Source organism: Chlorocebus sabaeus, chromosome 18 (genome assembly GCF_047675955.1).
Source record: "Chlorocebus sabaeus isolate Y175 chromosome 18, mChlSab1.0.hap1, whole genome shotgun sequence".
Classification (NCBI taxonomy): domain Eukaryota; kingdom Metazoa; phylum Chordata; class Mammalia; order Primates; family Cercopithecidae; genus Chlorocebus; species Chlorocebus sabaeus.
Genome location: NC_132921.1, coordinates 23,648,926 through 23,673,936, shown reverse-complemented (window position 1 = coordinate 23,673,936; position 25,011 = coordinate 23,648,926). Strand labels below are relative to the sequence as shown.

Genomic DNA, 25,011 nt, shown 5'->3' with positions numbered 1-25,011 from the left:
AATTACTGACATTCAATGCCCACCTTGTGCATTTCCTGACTCAGCCTGAGTCAACTCATGTAAGAATCTTGGTCCTTTTAGTGGGAAATTGTATTTTAAGATCACAAAAAGTGCTGGATATGCTTCTTGCTGTTTGTTCACTGTTGCTCGCCTTTTTGGTAGATACATGCATGCACACTTTCATTTGAATCTTAGAGTATATAAAATACTTTGAGTTTATACTGATATTCCCCAATAAATTTGGTACTACAGAAGTTTTACTTAATTTGATTAAGGTAACATCTATATTTACTTTCTCTCACGACACCCATGTAATGACTCATCTGCTTTCCCCCACAATATACACACAACGGTTCAGAATACTGTCAGCACTGCCATATATGATATGATTACCAAAAATGTTGTGTGGGTGTTCTTGTTTGTTTGTATTCACTATGTTACCCTGACTGGTCTCAGATTCAGATGTGCACCCCAATGCCTAGCTTTGTTTGTATTTGTTTGATTTTATTTGTTTGCTTATAATTATTTTTTCTTCTTAGGGTATAAACCACTGAAGATGAACAGTTAAATTCTTGTGCTTGAAGGTCACTGGAAATAGTTTCTCTCTGTGTGATTATACCACTAAGTTGATGACACAGTTACATTCATTTGTTTCATTTTACTTGCACAATTGTATTAGCTAATATCTCCAACATAATGTTAAATAGGAAATGTGAATATAACGAAGATTTTATTATGTAACACTGATGACATTATAATGAGTTTCTGTACTTCGAAGGTTAAATTTTTTAGCTTGAAATCACAAGGGTACCATTTAGCTAACTCCCTAAACATATTTATAACCAGAATCATAGATTATTGGATATATATCAATGCAATTTCTATAGAGATATAATCTTAACACCCATAGTTCTCCCAGCTGGTGGAATTGGTTGGATAGCTATGCACATAGTGCCACTGTAAGTGATGCCTCATCTTCAGGCAGCTAAGAGATTTCACTGTGAGGATATCTTCCTTCTTCACCTCCATTTGAAGATTTCTTTAGTACCCTACTGGCTTACTCCCTCTCTCCACTGCCCCACTCAAGTGATCTCATGACTTTGGGGAAGTTAATCTAGTTAATTTTCATTTGAAAATGAAGAACTTAGACCCAGAGATGTAAATCTACTGATTGTGTATGTTTCTTTAAGACTACTGATTACAAACTCGTCACTTTTAGAAAACTCTACAAAGACTCAGCTGGTGTACAAAGATTTCTGCATTGATAACTATGGTGAGATTTTACTTGAAATATGCTAATGTTTCTAGAAGTTAAATTTCCACTAAAAAAATTTAGTAAAATTTTGTTGCTAAAAATGAGGTGTCTGTCACTATCTAATTGCCCTCTGTTACCAAGTTTGCAGGTGCTTGGTAATTATGTAATAATACAAAAGAAGAAAAAGATTTAATACCTACTAAATCTGTGAACTATGATCCGTTATTTTACATTTTTCTTTAATTTTATTAGATTAAAATGTGCTAGTGTGAAGTAGAAGAAAATTCATGGCATGGAAGAAAAAAGGAAAAGTCACCTTAAATTAAAATCACCTCCAAATTTTCTAACATAGTTCTTTAAGCAATTTGAGGTGAGTTTGTTTGATTTTGCTCTATTTTGCTTTTTAATTAGAGGAAAAAGAAATCCAGCTGCAAGCCTAGGACCGAAGAGTGTCTTTCCTTTGCTAGGACCTTCATAGTGGTCCAGCAGGTACTGCTCACAATCATCATACCTGTCTTTCCCTCCCTGGGGCACCGTGGCAGAATAATGTCACCCTGTGAGCCAGGTGCCTCAGCTCTGCTTCAGATCACAGAGATTAGACAGACTCGTGAGCGGCTGGAACTCTTTGGTATTACGTGTTTGAATCCATGATGGGCCTTTTGCAAGTAGCTTTAGCTCTTTTTAAATGAAGTTGAACTCAGCTAAGGATGCACTTTCTTCTAATCTTGTGGACATAGAAGGGGCCCGTGCAAGGCCCTCAGTAGACTCCCTAGTTGCTGCTTTACCTGATGAGGCCCAAAGAGGTTAACTTTGGATCTGTGAAAAGAACAACAACAACAACAACAACAAACCCACCTTCTAGTAGTTTACTAGAGATAAATGGAAAATTTAGGGATTCATTCTCGAATTGATTGAATGGTGATTAATTAGTTCCATGTAGGTTTTTAAATATCAATGTCATAAAACAGATATAAATAGGATATGTAGGAAAAGGGGAAGAAGCAGTTAATTCTGATTGAACACAAAGTTCATTAAGATATTCTGATTTCAATTCTTTACGGGGTTGATGATGATTCTGAGTACTGGATCCCTTCATTAGAATGATAGATTTCCCCATTCCCAAAGAACCCCATCTTGTGGATTTATCAGAATACACTTTTATCTATCTATCTAAAAAATCAGTCAGCTAAAACGTAAAAGTAACATTAAGTCAGTTAAACACATTGTATTGTGCATATACATGGAGCACAGCATTGTTCTGGATGCTGGATATGAAAAGAAATGAGATTCCATTTCATTAGGTCATCTTCATCTTTGCTGGGACGTTTATAGGCACTTCAAACCTATCACCTTTCCCTGTAAATGTTCTTTTCTATTTTTCCACTTTCCATCACTACCATCATTTTTATTATACAGGGAAATGTACACTAATTTTGGAAATGTTTCTGTAATCTGTTACTTGATGGTTGGTGCTATATTAATGGACCAAAGATGATGATATTTCCTTGGTTAAAAGCATTTTATTTTCAAAGGATGGAATGATTTTACTTGAGTTTTGTAATAGAAAATGTAATTGTAGTGACTAGATAATAATCACTATAGAAAGCACATCAATCTGCTTTGGTAGGACAGCACGTTTCTATCAATGATAGTGCTTATGGGGTAGGGGCAGAGGGAGTTGACTTTGATGTGATTCTTTTGGATATAACATAACTCACTTCACTTGACTTGATGAGTTTACTTGTAGCTTTGAGACTCATTTGACTGGGGCAGTGATTCTTAACCTGGAGCAATTTTGCATACCCTCCCACCCCAACATTTGGTGATATCTGGAGACATTTTGGTTGTCACCACTAGGACAGAGGCCAGGGATGCTACCAAACAGGACAGCCCTTGCCACTGCCAACAAAGAATTTTCCAACCCCGAATGTTAGTAATGAGTTAAGATATCCTGGGCTAGAATAATTAAACAAGTGAAATTTGTTGCCTTTTCTCCAATTACATTTCTAAGGAATAGTCTGTTTATGCTTATGTTACTGAGGGTGATACTGCGGTTAAGTAGGTAGTATTTTTTATGTTATTTATGTAAAATTAAATTACCCAATTTATCTTTTCCATTTAGTATTTGCTACTGCTTTATAAAACAGTTTTCTTAATAAATGGATTGTATAATTTGTATTATATACTTTTTGATAGATACTAAGAATATATAAAATTGATCTTACACATGGGACATTTGTCAAAATTTCATTTATAAACACTGCATATTTGCATATAGAATTGCTTCTGGTGAATAATAAAAGATTAAAGCAATGTTAAGTAAATGTCCTGATCAATGTATATATCACAGTTTGTTTTCGATCTTTCCTCCCTTTTTCTTTCCCTCCCTAATTCAATAGCTATTTTTTAAGTGCCAAACAGCTATAGGCTAGGGAATATAATGATGAACAAAGTAGTCATGGTCCCTGTCTTCATGAAGCTTATAGTGAAAGCAGGTAATCAAATGAACAATGACACAGTGCGGTAAGAACTATTACAGAGATGGTGAAGGACTCAGAGTGCCCAGCATAGCCAGTCAGTTAAACAGCTGGAAAATAAATAGAGTATTTGGAAGTGCCAGGGAATTCATTTAAAAGAGACGTTTTCAGAGCGAAATATTAAAACTGTTTTTGAGGGTGTAGTACTCCTGTACTGTATAAATCTATTTTAATTTTTATATAAATGTAGAATCTCTGTGAAATATATGTAAACAAAAAGGATGAATGGAACAGGATGACAGTATCTTAAATATTACTTGAGGTCACCTATTTGTAGCTTTCATATCATATATTTCGGTTTTACTTTTTTATTTATCAGAACTATGACATTTTAATACTTGTTACTGATACTCAAATATATTACAGTGTTGCTGATAATATTTATGTGCTGTGGGGGTCGTAAAAGAGCTGACAACACTAAGATATTTACAATACAGTTGTACTGTTTGTAAGTGTATAGAAATATATAAGACTTGGTATGTACCAAGCACGGTTTCAAGAAGTATTTTATATATTATTGATGCCTCATTAAATGTTATGTGAAACATTGTATGTATGCTATAGCCTGATAACGTGTCAAGGTATATCTACTTATGCTGACAGAGTTAAACACATTTTTAAAATGTGCTGGGAAACACTCTAACCAAAATCCGTGGTTGCAAAATCAAATATGATTCTCATACACCAAGTGGATAGGGATTATTCATTTAACTTGTTTAAAGCATAATTCTTTATTGCAGGCATTCTCTGTAAGAGTAGTTGATCTACTTTTATTAATCTTTTCAAGTTTTCTTTAGTGATAGTTTATTTGTAGTGACTCAAGTTCCTTTCCTGGTTTCCCCTGCTCACTGCCAGAGTAAGGAAGAAGTTAGAGTTGTAGTCTAAGAGTAGGCCGCCTTATTTAAAAATAAACTTTGCTATGTCTTTGTTTGTGGGACGGGGTTAAAAATGAAAGTTTATATTCTCTTCATACACTGTCATATCTCTGTGGTCTTATTACTTGTCTGCCTCATTTTTCATTCTTTTTATAACTTTGTTTGCAAGTTAATTCCTTAAAAGCTCTGCCAGAGGCAATGATTGGTGCTCCCTTACTTAATTCAACTTTTCATTCTCTAAATCATTGGTTAGATATGAATAGTCTTTAAAATGAATTGTGAGGTTTAATCACTGTAATGTGGTGGAATCATGATGTGCTTCTATAGATGCATTATGCTCATTACAGTGTATGTGTGTTTAAATCTTCAGCAGTTTGATGCCACTTTGTCATGTTTCCAGGCTGAAGTCAATATATTTCATGCATTTGCTTACTTAGTTTTCTCTCAGGCTTGTCATTTTACTTCTTTCTTTATATCTTATATATAAATACATATCTACATTTTGAGACATAATTTGTGTTCCATTGTGATATTGAAGCCATAGAGTCTTCATAAAAATAAATAGATATAGAAAGTACTCCACTGAGATCTCCTTGGGGCCAAGATCCAGGACCTTATATTTTGTCCCCAAAGACCCAGCGCCAGGCCCTCAGCAGGCTCCTAATAACTGTCTGAGGAATAGAACTTTTGTAATGCCAGTTCATTGCTCAGATTATCCTGGCATTGGCCATAGGGAGCTCTTTTAAGTTGGCTCCAGTGTCATTTTGATATGGCCTCATCTTTTTTTCTTAAAGTACTTTCTTTTTTTCTGGCACAGTCTCCCTGCTCATCTGTATTTTCCCTGCCTTCATTAGAATCAGCCATTTCTCTAAGGAGCCCTGGTTCTTTTTAATGGAGGTATTAGACACTAAGATCTGAGTGCTAGGTGTTCTTGTTACTACAGGGATTTCACTGCTTCTGGGTTCTGTGAGTGGACAGAACTGGGAAACATATGTATACACACTAGCCCATGTATATCCCACACATCTAGAATTATTTCTGTATTAGTGTGTGCCTGTATATTAAAGTGGATATGAGTTCATACTGATATTTCTCATTTTCATCCATTACCAAAAGATTTAATCTTTCTCCTTTGCTTGTTTTTAATTTTTCTTTGAATTTGAGAAACCTGACTCTCATTATCTACAGTATTTACTTGTTTTTTCAACCCTAGTAGACATTAAAAGTAATTCAGAATTGCTAACTCATACCATGTGAAAAACCAGTTTGCCAACTATAGTGTAGTACTGTGTGTAGTTATTTTTGTCTTTAGCTTTACATTAACCAGTTTTTTAGCCTGTTTTCCAAAGTTACTAAGGTCAGCTGTTTTTCTTTACACCTTCAGTGAGGCTATGTCCTACATTTGTAATTTACATAGACTAATTTGTCAGAATCTACAGTTCATCCTGGGTTCCCTTGGCATTTTGGTGAATTCATTATTTTTAAAAATGTGTATACAATAAAGTTTATTCTTTGTAGCAGATAGATCTTTAGGTTTTGATAAATGGTCACGTATCCATCACCACAGTACCATACAGAACGTTTATAGCACTTTAATAATTTCCTTATATAGACTTTTTGTAATTAACCCCTCTCTTTCCAGTCCCTGGCAATCACTAATCTGTTTCCCAGCCTTACAGTTTTTCCTTTTCCAGAATTCCTTATAGATGGAATCTAACCTGTAGTCTTTTGGGTTTGGCTTCTTTCACGTAGCAAAATACATTTGAGATTCATTCATGTTATTGCATGAATCAATAGTTCATTCCTTTTTATTGGTAAATAGTGTTTTATTATGTGGCTGTACCAAAGTGTATTTATCCTTTCACCTGTTTAGGAACATCTGGGTTGTTTCCAGATTTTGATGATCATGAATGAAGCTTCAGTAGCTATTCATGTACAGGGTATTATGTCAATGTAAGTTTCCAGGTTTCACAAATTTCATGTTTTTTCACTTGAGCAACTACCTTGGAATGGAATTGCTTGGTTGTATAAGTGTAAGTATGACTTAAAATTCACTGGAACTGTTTTCCAAAGCAGTTGTGCCTACCAAGAAGGAGTGAACTTTCCTATTGCTCTGCATCTTTGTCAGCATCTGATATTGTTAGTATTTTTTTAACTTTAGACATTTTAATAAGTATGTATTTATATCTTACCATGATTTTTGTTCATCTTTCCTTATTGACTAATAATGTTGAGCGTATTTTCATATGATTATTTGCCATCCATATGTCCATTTTGGTGAAATACCTATTTACATCTTTTGTCCAATTTTTCTTACCTTTGTAAGAAATTTTTTTTTTTTTTTTACCTTGGGTTGCCTAACAATAAAATTTTGGTTTTGTTCTTGTTTTTGTTTTTGTTTTTGTTTTTGTTTTTGTTTTTTGAGGACAGAGTCTCGCCCTGTTGCCCAGGCTGGAGTGCAGTGGCGCAATCTCGACTCACTGCAAGCTCTGCCTCTCGGGTTCACGCCATTCTGCTGCCTCAGCCTCCTGAGTAGCTGGGACTACAGGCGCCCGCCACCATGCCCGGCTAATTTTTTTGTATCTTTCGTAGAGATGGGGTTTCACCTTGTTAGCCAGGATGGTCTCGATCTCCTGACCTCGTGATCCACCCGTCTCGGCCTCCCAAAGTGCTGGGATTACAGGCTTGAGCCACCACACCCGGCCCAACAGTAAGGTTTTAAGGGTTCTTCGTATGTACTGGATAGAAGCCCTTAAACAGATACATACTTTTCAAATATTTTCTCCCAGTCTGCGGGTTGTTTTTCATTCTCTTAACAACGTCCTTTGCAGAACAAAAGTTTTTAATTTTGATAAAGTCCAATTAGTTTTTCTTTTATGACTCATGCCTTTGGTGTTGTATCTTAAAAACTCATTGGCAAATACAAGGTCATGCAGATTTTCTCCTGCGTTTTTTTTTTTTTTTGAGAGGTGTTACAGCTTTATCTTATGAGCTGTCTTTCCGTTCATTTCTCTCTATAAGTGACATTCTTGCTTGTTTCATGCTTTTTATCATGTATCTTCTAGGTCATTAACTTACTGTCTGTACTTAATATATCTTATTAGTTTTGCCTATATTCTTACATGGTACTCATTTATTTACTGTCTATATAACACTTCTTATGAGTTTCATCCATTTTATTCTTCTTATCTATAAAATAACTGAATATTCTCAAATAATAAAGTCAGAGCACATTACAATGTTTAATTTATTTTTGTGATAAGTTATTGGAATATCCAAAATACCTTATAGTGTGATCTCGTAGCATATTGTTGCCACTTAAATGTATCATCTGCTAGCACAATATTAAAACCAGATTCTTGCGTGTTTGTTTTCAAACCATTTATTCACTTTGTGTGAAGAGATTAAGAGTCAAAAGCTTTCCTACTGATGTGTGTGTGTGTGTGTGTGTGTTTAGATATTTGAAAATAACATTTTTTGGCAGTGAAAGAAAATAAGATACATTGATTCTTTGAAATGTAAATATTCTGATTTTTTGCCATCAAGTGTCTTATTTACAAACATGTATCGTAAGATGTCTGGGAATGTGGCTCTAAAAGGAGGGAAATAATACTAAAAGTTTTTAAAAGGCATAAGTAAATGGGTTCATGAAATGGAGGAAAAAAGCTGAGTATTCAGTATTTTCCTGAAGTTAGGGAAAAAAAATAACAATCAGCAAAAATTGATAACAACAAAAGCAATGGTAATAACTTTAATGATACAATAATGCTACTTATTGAGCACTTACTACATCTCAGGCACTGTGCTAAACTCAGCCCCTTGTATCCATCGTTGAATTTATCTAATTAATTAATTCATTTTTTGAGACAGGGTCTTGCTCCGTCGCCCAGCCTGAAATGTAGCGGTGCCATCATGGCTCACTGCAACCTTGACCTCCAGAGCTCAAGCAATATTCCCACCTCAACCTTCTGAGTAGCTGGAACTATAGGTGCGCACTACCATGCCCAGCTAATTTTTGTATTTTTTTGTAGAGATGAGGTTTTTGCCATGTTGTTCAGGCAGGACTCGAACTCCTGACTCAAGCGATCTGCCACCTCAGCCTCCCAAAGTGCTGGGATTGCAAGCATGAGCCACCACACCTGGCCTATCATTGAATTTAATGTATGACATATCACTGTCTATTGTCTTGTATTCATCAGGTTTTATACAGTGATACAAAGCCAGGCGGGTTGCCAGGAATTATTGCTTTTTATTTGTTACCTCTCTGGGATTGTCTACTAGTAGATTAAACTGGATTTGGGCCATAATCTTTCCCACCTAGTCCACTCAGATTCTCACATTAATCACCTCTGGAAACACTCTCACAGACACACCCAAAGTAATGCTTTGGGTTGGGTTTCTAGATGTTCCTTGATCCAGTTAAATTGATACCAAAATTAAGTCCACAAGTTTACCCCTTGTCAGGCTGTTACCCATCCACTCCTCCTTAAACCCATTTAATTTCCAAGTGAAGACAATAAAAAGGTAATACTTCCTAACATGATGTAGCTAACATGATGTAACTCTCCTGCACACAACCAAAAAGCACACTGATCGATTCCCTAGAATCGGGCTTTCAGGATTTCAGGATTTGGGAATTTACTCTTTTGGGATTATGATTTTGTGGACTTTAGACTCTAGAGATTTTCGTCATGTGGAGTTTTAGATTGAAGAGATTTTGATCTTTAGGAATTTCCATCTTTCGCGATTTCAACATTTAGGATTATGGCGTTCGGGATTGTGTCTTTGGAGACTGATTGATACCACGTTAAACTCTCTGCCTTCATAATTGTCTTTGACAACTGCTTCTGGCTCTACCCAAAACTGAATTCCTGAACTATTCTGATGACCAGAAAGAGAAATCACAGGATTTTTTTTTCTTTTTTTCTTTCTTTTTTTTTTTTTTTTTTTTTACTGATCCCTAAATCTCAGGTATTAAAGTTTTTATTTACTTTCATTGCATAGTCACCAGCCCCAGCAACCTTGTAATTATATTTACCAATGATTCTACTTCATTTTCCGTACTGGAGCCAGGCATCTGTTTTAAAGAATGAAAATTTATTTCTTTCTTACTTCAAATTTTCTGTTAGTACCCTGTTTCTTATTGCCTTTGGGGCTCTAGCCTCACATGTTATATTAGCCTCATTTCCTACTTCTTCTCACACTTTTTATGCTCCTGCTGCCCCGTTCTGTAGACGCACCAGGGACTTTTAGCGTACCCTTTCTTCCTGGAATTTTCTTCTCCTAGTATCATTTCATCGTAAATTCTTATACATATTTCAAGACCTAACTCAAATATTTCCTTCTTGTGAAATTGTCTTTGACATATATTTCTTCCTCTTCCCATCCTAAGAAGAGCTGATTTTTCTCCATATGTAAACTATTTTCACTTATTTATTGATAAATCTATATTTTCCATATGGCTGTTAGATTCTCTAGTGTAAAGTCCTTGTGTTTCCCTACCTTCATTTTTATTTTCTTTGCCTAGTGTAACTACCATTCAAAAAAAGTTAAATGAATAAATTTTTCCTCCTGCCTTCCCCATGCTCAGAAAACAGCCCTACCATTCTGTACGTTTTATCTGAAAACTACTCTTGATTTTCTCCTCATTAAATACTGTCGTTAAAAATATATATAGATCAGTGATTTTCAGACTTTTAAAAAAGTGGTATCCTTTTTTCAAATGAAAACTTCTGTAAAACTTATGGGCATGTGTGTGCATACATGCATACATACAACCACACAGAAAGAGGTAAGGATGGGGAGGGTGGAAGTCTCCCTTCTGACACTTCTGAAGAACTGCTAGGGTTCCCAGTAGCACGATTTTAACATCATTGGCCTTATTGCTACCTTCATTCATCGAGTCCTTCCAAGTCATTCTTTACATTGCTACAGGAGAGCCCTTTCTAAACACAAATAAAATTAAGGCATTTTCCATGCTCAAATTTATTTAATGACTCCTTCGGTTTACATATAAGCTTTTTGGAAGCTAAGGGTATAACTTTTTACTTTTGTGTCTCTAGTCTCTGGTGTAGGGCTTGTTGCATAATAGCCTGGATGCTCCTTGAGTGTTTAATATCATGAGGGAACATTGCACTGTTACCTATACCATTGCACAGTTATCATACTATTGCATGGTTAAGTTTACTATTTTAATGGCTTTGCTTTACTTATATTGGCAATGCCATCCTCTCTGTTACTCAGATCTATCCCATCCTTCAGGCCCAATACACATCTTAGCATCCTTTTTTTTTTTTTTTTTTTTTTTAAGCCGTCAACTTCAGCAGCCCTTATCAGTTTTCCTTTCTTTGATTTCCAAAGCAGCTTACTGTTATTATAAATAACAACAGGTGTAATATACTGTATGTACTGAGGGTACTGTTTTTGTTACCCCTTGATGATGTAACCTCTGCCTAGGTGATCCTAGCCAAAACAAAAAAATTCGTGAAGAATTTCAAAGGTACCCTCTTATCTAAAAGAACATACTTTAGCATAGTTCTGAGATATGCAATTCTGTTTATAGTTTGAGTTTCTAAATCAGCCAGGGGTTATAATTTTAAGCTTATGCTTTAGTACAGTGGTATTTAAAAACAGTTTTTTCTTTGTTTCATAACAGTTTATAGGTTGAACAACATAATCTTTGTTTTATTTGTGACTTTTGAAACCAAAATTGGTGTTGTCAGCTCATATCCTACAAATCTCACAGAAATTTTTGAAAAAGTACATGTGATAATTAGAAGCATCAGGCTTGATTTTTTAAATGATGGATCAATTTTAAGTTCTTTTTGGGAAAGATAAATAATAAAGCTTTTTGCTGTCATATTAATATTTCATTGATATAGTACACTTCCTCTTTTCTGTTTTACTTACATATTTTTCAGTAAATGTTTCCCTTTTGTTGCTTTCAGAATTGCTAATAATTACATTTTATATGAGAGCAGTTTTCTAAAAAAAAAAATAAAAATACTAATTAGGAAAAAATGTATTTCATTTCTTCAGAAACAAAGATCAAAACTCATGTTACCAAATAATTCTTATATTGTTATTTGAGCTTGAAGACATTCTGCTTATTTTGAATTATATTTTTATTTCTCTAATGACTTTGTGGCCTTTAATAAACTAACTTTATTGTTTTCGACAAATCAAAGTGATCTTTATTCAGAATAAGGGATAAATACCCTCACTATTTCTTACAGGAAGGCTTTTCTACAAGACATCTATACTGTTAATTTCATATTTTTGATGTTATTGCAGAAGGAAAAGTGGATACTGTATCTTTAATGGAAAGCAAAAGGTTATCTTTCTGTGGCCTTTGTGTGTATGTGCTGATGTGGATGTAGGCAGCCAGACAGGCAATGTGTGCAAAGAGACTAGGGAACCGGCTGTGGATCGATAGAAGTGGTGTGAAGTGAATTAATGTGAGGCAGGCTGTCTGTCTGTCATAAGGATTGTGGAGAATGTGGGGCAGTGTTGGTCAGTCACTGCAGAGATCTGCTTCCAATAAATTCAAGCCTTCTGCCTGAAAAGAAACTGTAGATACTCACATACTCCCTTATTGTTAAATTTTACTTCATTCACGGTAAATGTTCATATCAAATTATTGCCTCCAGTGTACTTTAATTGGACCACTGGAAAACCACACTTGTGAGGAACTGATGAAATAAAAATATCTGCTATTCTTTTGGATCTATTTTTCAATCTCAGTGGAAATCTATATTACTGAGAATGAGAAATAGAATTTTTGTTAATATTTATAAATATCCTTCTTCATTCTTAGTCCTAACAGTGTTTATCACTACAATCTAATCTTCAATAAAAAAATAAAACGATAATGAACTGAAGTGGTTTTATATTTCCATATTGGTTAAAGTGCTGGTTTTTACATGTTACTATATTAAAAATTAGTATTTTGTTCTTGTATTTCATGTTAGTCACATGACACTGTAGTCCTGTGTGTTCATATTATTTATTATTACTCAGATATTGTTAGCCAGTTGGAAAAAAATTCATACAGGTAATTTACAAGCTTATGAAAGATAATTTTTAGAATACTATATCCAGTTTTACTGGTGGAGCTAGTTGAGTATAGTTTAATTCCATTGATTTTGAAGATCACATTTCCATATTTACATTTTTAAAAAACTTCTAAAGTGGTTTAGAAAATATTGCATAAAATTGGAAAGTTTTATGTATGTAGATTTTTCACAATGAAGCGTTATCTAAGCGTTTAGAAATCTAGATGGCATGAGGATCTCAGTCTTTCTTGTCCTCTAATTTTCACTTCTGCTACTTAACTACAACCCTCTCACTTCCCTTTTACTGTTGTGTCCAAACTTACTCATACCAGCTTGCTGCCCCACTCCATTCCCCCTCTGCCCCCATTTTCCCCCTGATTCATGGTATAAAACTCGTTTATTGAGAACTGTTGTTTGTTATAATGTACATTGATTTTTTATTTTGTGAAATCTGGATTTGGAGACTCACTGTTTTTTTATGTGCCTCATGTCTTTCCATTAATTGTATTTCTTTTTTATTATATCTCTTTACTCTTTTTATATCTTTTTATATCTTTTATCATACCTCTTTCCCCAAAGTACCCTTACTGCTATTTTCTAGTATATTTAAATAACATAATTTGTGCCATGAGATAGAAAGTATTCAATTCTGTTCAAGTTGTATTTATTGAACCTTTATGAGATTTTCATCACTGTCAAATATTTTGGAAATACTCAGAAAGTAAGTAAACCTTAGCTTGTATGGTGTAATTTGACAAATAAGTTCACTTAGGTCAAGTACAAAAGAACATATCAAATATCACTATATAATTAATTGACAATATTTATGATTTTGATATACAAAAAAACCCTGAAATTTCCATAAATATATTTTCCTAGTGGACTTTTGTTTTTTTGCAAGGATATTTCGTTTTCTTTGTGTAGACAAAGGCTAAGCTTTTTGTAGAAGGAAGAACTAAAACCATTTTTTCTATCTCTGTGTTTTGTTGAAAATAGCATTGTATTCTAGCATAATCTTCAATTCTCTTTGGTGACAGTGATGTAGTACCTTCTATTGTATCTTTTTTTAACAAGCTAAGTTTTTGAAAGTATATATAGTAAAATGCACGCTTTTAAAAATATTGTTCTATGAGTTTTAAACACATGTAAATAGTCATGCTGTAGATTATTTTCACTATGCTAAAAATTTTGCTTTACCTCTTTACAGTCAATTCTTTTGTCACACTCCTAACCCATGGCAACCACTGATTTGATTTTTGTTTTGCCTTTTACAGAAAGTACTGTTGTCTTGACCCATTAACATAAGGTCCTGATAGAACTAAATAAGGTAGAAAGTAGAAATAGCCAGGTTTATGGCTAGGAATTTTAAAAAATATTATTCCTTCTTTGCAGATAATGACTACCTTGCTTAGAACTATTAAATAATGGTTTTTAACAATCTTCTACCATAACTATATGGCTGAAAACTTCAAAAGTTAAAAGCACCTATCAGATTTTCCTTCAAGCAAACGGTTTAAATTAGTTTTAAATGAGCTGTGCCATTTGGATTTGAGAGTTGAGTGTGGTAATTTGGGCTGTCCATTCTCAGTTTCTCCTACCCCTTTACTGTCTCCCAGAAACGTTAGAAATTGTAAGTAGTGTGTTGCTATCACAGTGCCCTCTATTATGGGAGTTAAGGATATTTTGCTGATCTTTAAAAAATGAAATATATAGATAATTTTGAAGTAAACAAATCAGTCACTTTTTATTGATTGCAAACAAAATAATACAGAAAATTTGACTGTGAGGATTAATATGGTTACAAATGTGGTCAGCATAAAGAATATAGTTTAATTTTTTAAAAATTTAAGTAGAAAATTATGCCTTTCTGAAACAAAATATTCATGGTGAATTTTGCTTTCTGATTGCGTAAATGTTCTATGTGACTCTTTTCCTCCCTTTTTTCTTCAGCTATATGGCAGAAAAAAGTATCAAGAGAGTACGTTGAGGTGGCATGGATACTTTCGTTGATCTGGAATGTTAGAAAACCAAACTTTTAAAAAATCAGCTTTATTGACATGTAATTCACTTAATACTAAATTCACCTTTAAAAGTGTACAATTCAGTGGTTTTTTAGCTGATTTAGAGTTGCACAAGCATCACCACAATCAGCTTCAGAACATTTTCAAACAACCCAAAGTGAAACTGCAGCCCCCATTAGCATTACTCCCTGTTCTCTCCACACCCCTGAGCCCTAGGCCAATCTGCACATTTACTTTCTGTCTCCATAGATTTGCTTCTTCTAGACATTTCATGTAAATGCAATCATATGGCATGTAATGTTTTGCGACTTCTTTTATTTAGTTAAAATTGTTAATATTTATTCATGCCACAGCATGTATTAGAACTTCATTTCTTTGTATTGCCGTATAATATTCTATTGTATGAATTTATCATTTATTCATCAGTTGATGAACATTTGGATACTTTCCACTTCTTGGCTTTTATGAATAATGCTGCTGTGAATGTTCATGTAGATGCTTTTGTGGGGACATATATTTTCATTTGCTGGTAGTAAAATTGTGGGGTCATATGGTAACTCTATGTTTCACCTTCTGAGGAAATGCCAGATTGGTTACTCTTGAGTTTTGAGAGTTCCTTAAACAGTCCAGGTACTAATTGCTTGTTGGACATGTGATTTGTGAATCTTTTTTCTCAACTTGGAGATTGTCTTTTCTTCTTAATAGGGCCTTTGTAGAACAAAAGTCTAAAAATTTTAATGGAGCCCACTTTGCCAATTTTTTCTTTTATGGATAGTGCTTTTTTGGTGTCAACCAAAACTTAGATTTCAGAGCTTTTCTCCTGAGTTTTTTTTTTTTTTTGAAAAATTTGATACTTTTATTTATTAGATTTCAGCCCATGATCCACTTTGAGTTACTATTTATATAAAGTATGAGCCTTAGGTCAAGGTTCATTTTTTTGCTTTTGTTCAGTTGTTCTAGCCCTGTTTTGAAGAGATTATCCTTACCCCACCTCTGTTTAAAATCATTTTGGCAGATTAGTGTGTGTCTGCTTCTTGGTTCTCTATTCTGTTACATTAACCTAATGTTTATTACTCTGCCAAAGTCACATGGTTTTAATAACTTTATATAAGTCTTAAAATTGGGTAAAATGACTTTTTTCTACTTTATTCATTTTCAGAATTGTGTTATTCTAATTCCTTTGTCTTTCATATAATTTTAGAATACTTTTGTTGATATCTACAAAAAGATCCTACTGGGATTTTGTTAGAAATAGCATTAAATCTGTGTATCAGTCATTTTGTGGGGAATTGGCATCTTTCCTATTTTGAATCTTCCAATCCCATGAACACAGTGTATTTCTCTGTTTCATTTGTTTAGATCTCCTTTGATTTCTTTCATCAGTGTTTTGTAGTTATCAGCATAGAAGACCTGTTTGTGGTTTTTCAGATTTACATCTAAGTATTTTAGTTTTTATAATTACTGTTAATAGTATTCTGGCTTTTAAAAAAATTAGGTGTCCATTGTTCATTACTAACATGTAGAAATAGAATCGATGTTTTCAATGTTTTTTTTTCTTATATTTTGCAGCCTTGCTGAACTCACTTATTAGTTTCGATAATTCCTCTGTATTTGCCTGTAGACAATCATTTTATCTTTGAGTGGGGTATATTAGTCAGAGTTCTCTAGAGAAACAGAACCAAAAGAATAGGTGGAGAGAGACAGAGACAGAGAGAGAGAGAGAGAGAGAGAGAGAGAGAGACTGACTTATTAGGGGAATTGGCTCTTGCAATTGGCTCATGCAATTACAAAGGCTGGAATGTCCCAGGATAGGCCATCTGTAAGTGGGAGACCCAGGGAAGCTGGTGGTGGGGCTCAGTTTAAGTCTAAAATCCTCAGAAACAGAGAATCCGAGGGTGTAATTCTCAGTCTATGGCCAAAGCCCTGAGAACCCAGAGGGTTGCTGGGTATAAGTCCTGGAGTCCAAAGCCTGGAGAACCTGGAGTTATGATGTCCGAGGGCAGAAGAAAAAGGATGTCCCAGCTCCAGGAGTGAGAATTTGCTTTTTCTCTACTCTTTTGTTCAACCAGGGCCCCCGATAATTGAATGGTGTCTGCCCACATTGAGAGCTGATTTTTCCTGCTTAGTACACTGACTCACACACCAGTCTCCTCAGGAAACACCCTTACACACCTCCCCATAGGTCATGCTTTACCAGCTCTCTAGGTATCCCTTAATCCAATCAAGTCGACACTTAAAATTAACCATCACACAGGGCAATTACATCGTTCTTTCCAAACTGTGTGTATGTGTGTATATTTTCTTGCTTTGTGGCATTGGGTAGAACTTCCAATGATATGTTAAGAGTGGTAAGTGTGACTTTCTTTGCCATATTCCTGGTCATAGGGCAAAAGCATTCAGACTTTCACCATTAAGTATAATGTTAGTTGTAGGCTTTTAGTAGATGGTCTTTATCAAGTTCCTCTGTATTCTTATTTTTCTTAGAGGATTTTTTGTTTTTACTCATGAATGGATGTTGAATTTTGTCAAATGATTGATATGATCAGGAATTCTTTTTTTCTTCTTTAGCCTGTTAATATTTTGGAGTATATTGATCCATTTTGGCCAATTGAACTCCTTTCATGCTAAGAATAAACCCTACTTGGTCCTGATATATAATTCTAAAGCAAATAAATATCCTATTTGCTTTTATTTTTGTTACAAATTCTTGAGACTATGAGAGATATTGGTCTGTATTTTTCTTTTCTTTGTATTTTCTTTTTTTCTGCCAGGGATTTTATAACCCTTACTAAGTTTTGGAAAGCATCTATCAAAGAACCAGTTTTAGCACAACTCCCTGGTCTTTCAGCCTCAGTTACTTTGAGATGTACATGTTTGTTCCTTAAGCTCTGTTCCAAAATACTGAATTGCTTTGGTTGAATAGTTAACTAGCACAGTGCAGGAACTTTGTGGAATACTTGGTAGTATTTATAATCAGTATTGTGTGATTCTGTGATTTCTCAAGGTTATTCTGTGATGTTCTGTGACACCTCCCACCCTGTCCCCAGGAACTTAGTCCCTGGAAAGACTTGGTGGTAAATTGATAGTGAAGTTTGAAATCAAAAGACCTACGTCTCAATTCTGGTTCCTGAATTTAGTAGCTGTATTATGTTGGGCAATTACTTAGCCTCGCTGATTAAATGAGATAAATGTAAATGGATCCATAAACTTGTTACTTACATAAATGCCAGCTTTATTTTAATTGATCCCTTAATTTTATAGGAAAGGAAAATGCTAATGCCGATTGTTACTGTCCAAACTATTTCTTAATATGTTTTCAATGTTTGTCTAATTTTAAAAATTATGAAGTTCTAAGCAAGAAATGAGACTGAGATATTTCAAAGATTTATATATTGATTTAATATGAAATAATGATTTTTGGTTTTGTATTTGAGCAATATCTATTTAGGAATGTAATGTTTACCTTGTCTCCTCTTTTTGATTTATTTTACTTTTAGCTATCTTTAATAAAGTAATATTATTTTTCTAGTACATGCCCTCCTTTATGTTAAAATTGATCATATAAATCTAACAATAAAAATGCTTTTCTAAGTTAACCATTGAGTACATATGGACACAAAGAAGGGCACAACAGACACCAGGGCATACTGGAGGGTGGTAGGATGGTAAGGATTGAAAAACAACCTCTTGGGTACTATGCTTATTACCTGAGTAATGAAATAATCTGTACACTAAACCCTGTGACATGCAGTTTACCTATATAGCAAACCTGCACATGTACCCCTGAACCTAAAATGAAAGTTAAAAAATTTTTTTGGAGAAAAAAATGCTTCTGCAAAGTGGTGGCTTTGTCATTTTTTATTCATCAGGGATCATTATTTACCATTATTATTATTTTTTAAAGCAACTCTGAATAAGTAGTGGTACTAAAATGGTGTGTTTAGTCCGCAAGTTTAAATCCTTAGAGTTTGGAACTGCCTACTGGTAGGTCCATTTCTGGATCTGTTATGGTGGTTCATGGCTAAGATTCTTCCTCTTTTGATGCCTTTGGTTAACCAGAGGTAGCAAGGCTAAATTTCACATAAATGTTTCAGTTAATACCCCTTGGAAGAAAAGAAGTCCTTAAACTAAATAAGTGTTTGGTCTTTAAAATATTTAAATGGATTCTATGTAGGTAGTTATTGATATCCTTTTAAGCTGATTTGGTTAGAAAGTTTAATTCCTAGAGTAGCTTCCAATGGGGAGATTTGTATATTATCATGATTGAGAAATACCTTTTGATAACCATGTGAAAAATATCGATACACGCTACTATCTGTTGTGAAATTGAGAAATAATGTGACAGATGCAAGATGACAACAAATATGCATCATCAAAGATGATAGGTATGTAAGGAAAAGACATTTGTGTGAGCTGGCAAATTCTCAGGCGATTTACAGAATGGAAGCTTTTGGCCTCTGAACTTCTTTGCCTGTCTGCTTTCAGTTAGGTTCTTTCATTGTGATAATTATGTGACCTTATATCGAATTCCTTCATAGAGGGAGATGTTATACTCTTTTTGGGCAGTGCGTTTCAGGTCCGTTGCTTAGCTCCAGGACACAAATTCTCCGGTCCTCATCTTTCCTCCCAACTCCCAAGTTATAAACAAACTAACATTAAAAAGAAGTAAACTTTTAAAACAATCCACACTTTCCTCTTTGTTGAATAATTGTTAAAATCAGCCAAAGTAACTGTAGCAAAACCATTGAAAGGAATCAAGTAAAAAAATGTAATACTTCAGCATCCTGTTTCTGTTTTTCCCAGATCTTGGTTAAAAGTAAATATAGTACATACCTATGTACATATATACATACAAATAAATAGAGCACATGTGAATGTTTTATTCATTGATTTGTGTGTCTAATTTTGGTGAATATATATTTTTTAATGTATTGTGTTTATATCCATTAAGTAAATTAAAAATCTTCAAAATTTCTGTTTGTCTTACTTTTCATTTTTTAAAATGAAGCCTTGTGATTCACATTTGTTTTAGCTGGAGTCACATCAGAAGCCATGCAGACTATCACCACAGCTCCTGATGCCTCAGGGTCTGAAGCCAAAGTCCAGGAGGAAGAACATGACCTTGTTGATGATGACATCACCACTGGTAAGCACAGACATCTTTAACATCTGATTGGAGCTTTGTTTGATATTGCAAAATGTTTTCTAGGTTATTTGTGGTGGGATTAAGTATTTCGATGGAAAGGATGGAGACTTGTACTGATGGTGTATTTAGTTTTATGAAACTGTTTAATGTCCTCTTTGATCTTGAGGTAAAAAGAAGTGGAACTGTTTATTTGGTCCAGGTTTGCTGATTGTAACTCTAATAATAAACCTGCTAGCTGTGCACTTGTTTTCTGGAGACCTTTTAATTCAGAGGCTGAGATCATTGCTAAAGCCTTGGAATGTGTAAAGGAATATACTCATTAAGTTTTGAAAGATTTTGCAACTATCAGGTAAACTAAAGAATACTAAAATTTAATCACAATATATACAATTTAAGCTGTATAGGAAGACTTACTCTTTACTTATACTGTGGAAGTGAATGCTGCTTTTTAATTGTTTGGCCACTGAACATTCTTATCTGTATTACCTTTCACATTAAGTGAAATTTAGGCGAAAAACGTAAAGCAAATTTTAGGAAACTCACACACTATAAATGTTTAGCCTATCTTTTTATACTCTTAAACCAGTTTCAATTACTGGATCTCCAAATACATTCAGCTCAATTTCTTTGAATGCACAGAGGATAAAAATAACCTAGTATAAATACTTTTATTGGTATTAAGAATAGTAAGCTTTTGTTTTGGGTATGGATGGTTAAAATTTAAAATTTGATCATAAAATGTATAATTGTTGAGAAGCAACAAATATTAATAGTAAAAAATATTAATTTAATAGTAATAATTTAGAAAGAAGCATGCCCAGAAAATATTAATTTAATAGTAATCAATAGTTTAGAAAGAAGCATGCCCAGAAAATACCAGAAAATTTTTAACAAAAATTAAAGTGGGGAGCTGGACGTGGTGGCTCACACCTGTAATCCCGGCACTTTGGGAGGCCGAGGTGGGCAGATGACCTGAGGTCAGGAGTTTGAGACCAGCCTGGCCAACATGGCAAAATCCTGTCTCTAGTAAAAATACAAAAATTTGCTGGGGTTGGTGGTGGGCACCTGTAATTCCAGCTATTTGGGAGGCTGAGGCAGGAGAATTGCTTGACCCGGGAGGGCAGAGGTTGCAGTGAACCAAGATTGCGTCACTGCACTCCAGCCTATGCAACAGAGTGAGACTCTGTCTCAAAAAAAATAAAAATAAAAATAAATAAATAAATAAATAAAAGGAGAAAAGAAAGGGGAAGTTTCCCTCCCTCCCTCCTTCCCTCCCTCCCTCTGTGATAGACAGGTTACTACTGTTACACTGGGAAGAAGAAAGCCTAAGATCTCCCTTGAAAATTTACAAAGTGTATATTTAAATACCTATAGCCTTGTGCCACTGCTGCCTAATATTGCCAAAGTTGGGGAACATCTGATTTTCAATAAAAATGAGATGATGATGATGATGGCTGTTACTTACTTTTAAATTCTTTTTAATGTGTAAGTTCATTGATGAAAAATATTATCCAACCTAAATATAAACAATTTCAGGGACTTCTAATTTTTCTGATAGTCATTTAGTACTTTACAGTTATGGAGTTTGCTTCAGTAGCTGCTAAAGAAAATCTATTTTATTTGCAGATTTTTTTTTTTTTTTTTTTGAGACAGAGTCTCACTCTGTCGCTCAGGTTGGAGTACAGTGGCGCGATGTGGGCTCACTGCAACCTCCACTCCCAGGTTCAAGTGATTCTCCTGCCTCAGCCTCCCAAGCAGCTGGTACTACAGGTGTGCACCACCATGCCCAGCTAATTTTTGTATTTTTAGTAGAAACAGAGTTTCACCGTATTGGCCAGGCTGGTCTCAAATTCCTGACCTTGTGATCCACCTGCCTCGGCCTCCCAAAGTGCTGGGATTACAGGCATGAGCCACCACACCGGGCCTATTTGCAGATTTTTAAGCCAGTCCATGTTTTGTTCAGTTTTCACTGCTTTTCATACTGTTATATGTATGTTTTTTGTTATATTTTACTTCCCTGTAAAGTTTAAAGACCTTCTGATCTATAAAAAGTAGTTGTTTAAGTCCTAGCAAAAACAAATTTGCCTTTGCAATAGTAGAATAACTCAATTTGCATTCTAGAATAAAAGCTGAATTTTTGAGCAGTCAAGTAAGCATTATTAAATCGGTACTTTGAAATTTTGAATTATGCACTACCAAAGTCATGAGATAGCGTTATAGTATATGATTTTTAAATTTTATTAGCAAAATCAAGAAACTAAGAATGCAAATCTAATTTGAAGAGTCAATTAATGCTACATACACTATATTTTTATCTGTAAGTTTGGTTCAACATATGTGACAAATGGCTTTTATCAGTCGATTTATTCATTTCATGTCGTGGGTACTAGAGGCAAGAATGTTCAATATCTGAAGAACTTAAATAACTAAAAAACGACTTCCTTACCATGTTGTCAAAGCAACTAGCATGTTGCAGCCTGTAGATCGGTCAGGTTACCTTTAAATTGTGTGACTTGATTAAGCTGTGGTATAGATTTTTGTGAGGGTTTGGAAGAAAACCGTATTTTATTGACTAGAATCCTATATAAATTGCATTATGAAAAATATGGTAGATGCATTGAGAGAAATCTGATTCAAGCACAATAATCTTGTTTTGGGGTAACCAGTGTTGTAGAGAGCCAGTACTACAAAAGGGAAAGCTGGCCAGTGCAGCCATTCAGATGATTTTTCCAGTTATTTTAGAGGAATTGTTCTAATATTTCTTCATAAAATAAGTAGAAATTATATCATGACAGGTATTTGCCTGCCTTTTCAGGGAAGTCTTATTTGAAAGCTATAGTTAGGCTGAAGGGTATAGTTGAATTACTTTTATTATTGTAGTAATCTGGATCTTAATTTCTAGAAACAATCTGAGCAAGATAACAATTAAAATATGAGGTATAATATAATGCTTTCACTAAAGGCAGAATACTTTTTGAAATTTTTATTTTAGGTACAAATGGGCTAGGTATCAATGCTGTCTTATGACAGTTGAATCTGAGCCTAGTAGCCTTTGTTAGCATTTGCCTTATGAAAGTAAAGAAGCATGGATTAAGCCGTACAAGTGCTGGCTATGATCAATGGGAACTAATTAAATTTATTTAAATTGAAGAATCTTAACTGGAAGAGAACAGCTAGAAAGACTAGGAGGAAAAAACTTGGGTCTTGATTGATACAGTTTAAATCTTCACTCTGTCATTTAAAAAATATGCTGCAGCTTCTTTCTCTATCTTTTTAAAGCTAATATCTATTGATCAGCTCTACAAAGTAATGCCAGTGTGCCTTGGTCAACACACATACTCAGTTTTACTTAGCATTCTGTCTTGAGGTTCATCAAATTCTTTCCTTTAACCAAATATTTTAAATTATATATCATAGACATATTAGCCATCTTGATGGGTTAATATTTTATGTAGAAAAATATTAAAACCTATGTCACATTTTCATATTGTACAATATGCATGGGAAATGAACTTTTCAATGACATTGCTTTAGGATTTATAATACTCTGTATATTTAGAATCTATTTTAACCACTTAATGGAATTTAAAACAAAACAATAATGTTGTTTCTAGATTATAATTTGAGTCACAAGAATAGTACTGTATACCTGTGTGTTTGCTTTTATATGTATACTTTTATTTCCAGTATTATCACTTAATTGCTATGTAGATATATAACTGACATTTATAAATAACACTTTCCTATTTATACTATGTTATTAATAGGTCATAATTATACTAACAGAATAAGTCTCACTAAAGCTGACACACATAGAAGAAATTTTGGATTAATCATAATCTACTTTTCTTAAGGGAGACCTTCATGTGACTTAGTTAATTTTGCTTTATGTGTCTTTTATCATGGTACAGTATAGCATTCTGATTGAGGGTGAAGTGATACACCCTCTAAATACTGCATCTAAAAACAACCTCACCTTAATTGCAGGCTGAACAGAATTTTGGAAGGGTTTCATTCACAAACCTGCGTGTATTCCTTTAAGAAAGTCCCTATATTCTTCTGAGGATCATAGTTTTGTGTCTTACCTCTTGTTCAATACAGCAGGGACACAAACTGACCAAAAACAATGATAAAGGGTCAAGAGTTACTGACATTGTCAACAAAAAAACCACCTTGATACTAGATCAGCAGCACAGTTGACAGATTCAACTACAAAAGCAACAATGATATATGGAACCCAATGGGTGGGTTGACTGTACTTATTTTACTTTTTGATGCATTTTTTGTTAAATTATAATTAGCTACATTTTGATTACTAATTCAAGGGCAAATAAATATCTTCCTATTACTCATTAATGTATTTTGCTATTCCTGTGTATTTAGTGCTGATAGAACCTACATGTGTCTGTATCCCTCCTCCCTCTGCCTTCAGTTACGTTCTGCAGACATATATTTTAAATCTAATTCTTTACAGCCCTATGTTTTACTGATTTAAAGTTTTAAGTTTCTGAGAAGATATCCTGTCTTATGGTAAATTGGTGTATAGTTTTCTATAAATGTGCTTTTGTTTTTCTTGGATTATAGAATCAAATTTTTTTTTGTAGGTATAATCTTAGAGACTAGCTTACGTTCTCCTTTTATAATCAAATAAATTAATATCATTATTTCCTAAAGAACTTACATGATTGATACCCAGTGTCCCAAAACATGTTATTTGGCCTTTCATTCAGAAGAGTCTATATAACATGAATGAAAATGAAAATATCTAGTAATGATGAAAAGTACTGTTATATAGTATCATTAATAGTGTGTAGTAATCCTCTCAGTAGTCATCTACTGGTTCAATCAGTAAATATTTTTGAGCACTTTAGTGCCAGACCCTGTTTACGATATGCCATTGAATACAATAGGCAATCATACTTGTCCTTGTGGAGCTTACATTTTCATGCAGTGAGGCAGACAACCATAGCAAGAAGTAGTAAATAGATACACAGTATATTAGAAGATGAGAGATGCTTTGGAAAGAAGAAAAAATAGAGAAGGGTAAGAGAAGTTAAAAGTAATATCACTTGACAACTTTATCAAACACTTTACACATGAGCCTTAATGAAATTACTTTGAAG

At 34.1% G+C, this 25,011-nt stretch overlaps 1 protein-coding gene across 2 annotated transcripts in view; it reads left to right on the top strand.

Annotated features, from left to right (window-relative positions):
• The window catches only part of WDR7 (WD repeat domain 7), a 389,155-nt gene that overhangs the window by 149,394 nt on the left and 214,750 nt on the right, over positions 1-25,011 (top strand). For both annotated transcript variants that reach the window (XM_008013992.3, XM_008013990.3), the window contains one exon: positions 19,775-19,888. In XM_008013992.3, coding sequence (XP_008012183.1) covers positions 19,775-19,888 — 114 coding nt within the window. The remainder of the gene's footprint in view (positions 1-19,774; positions 19,889-25,011) is intronic.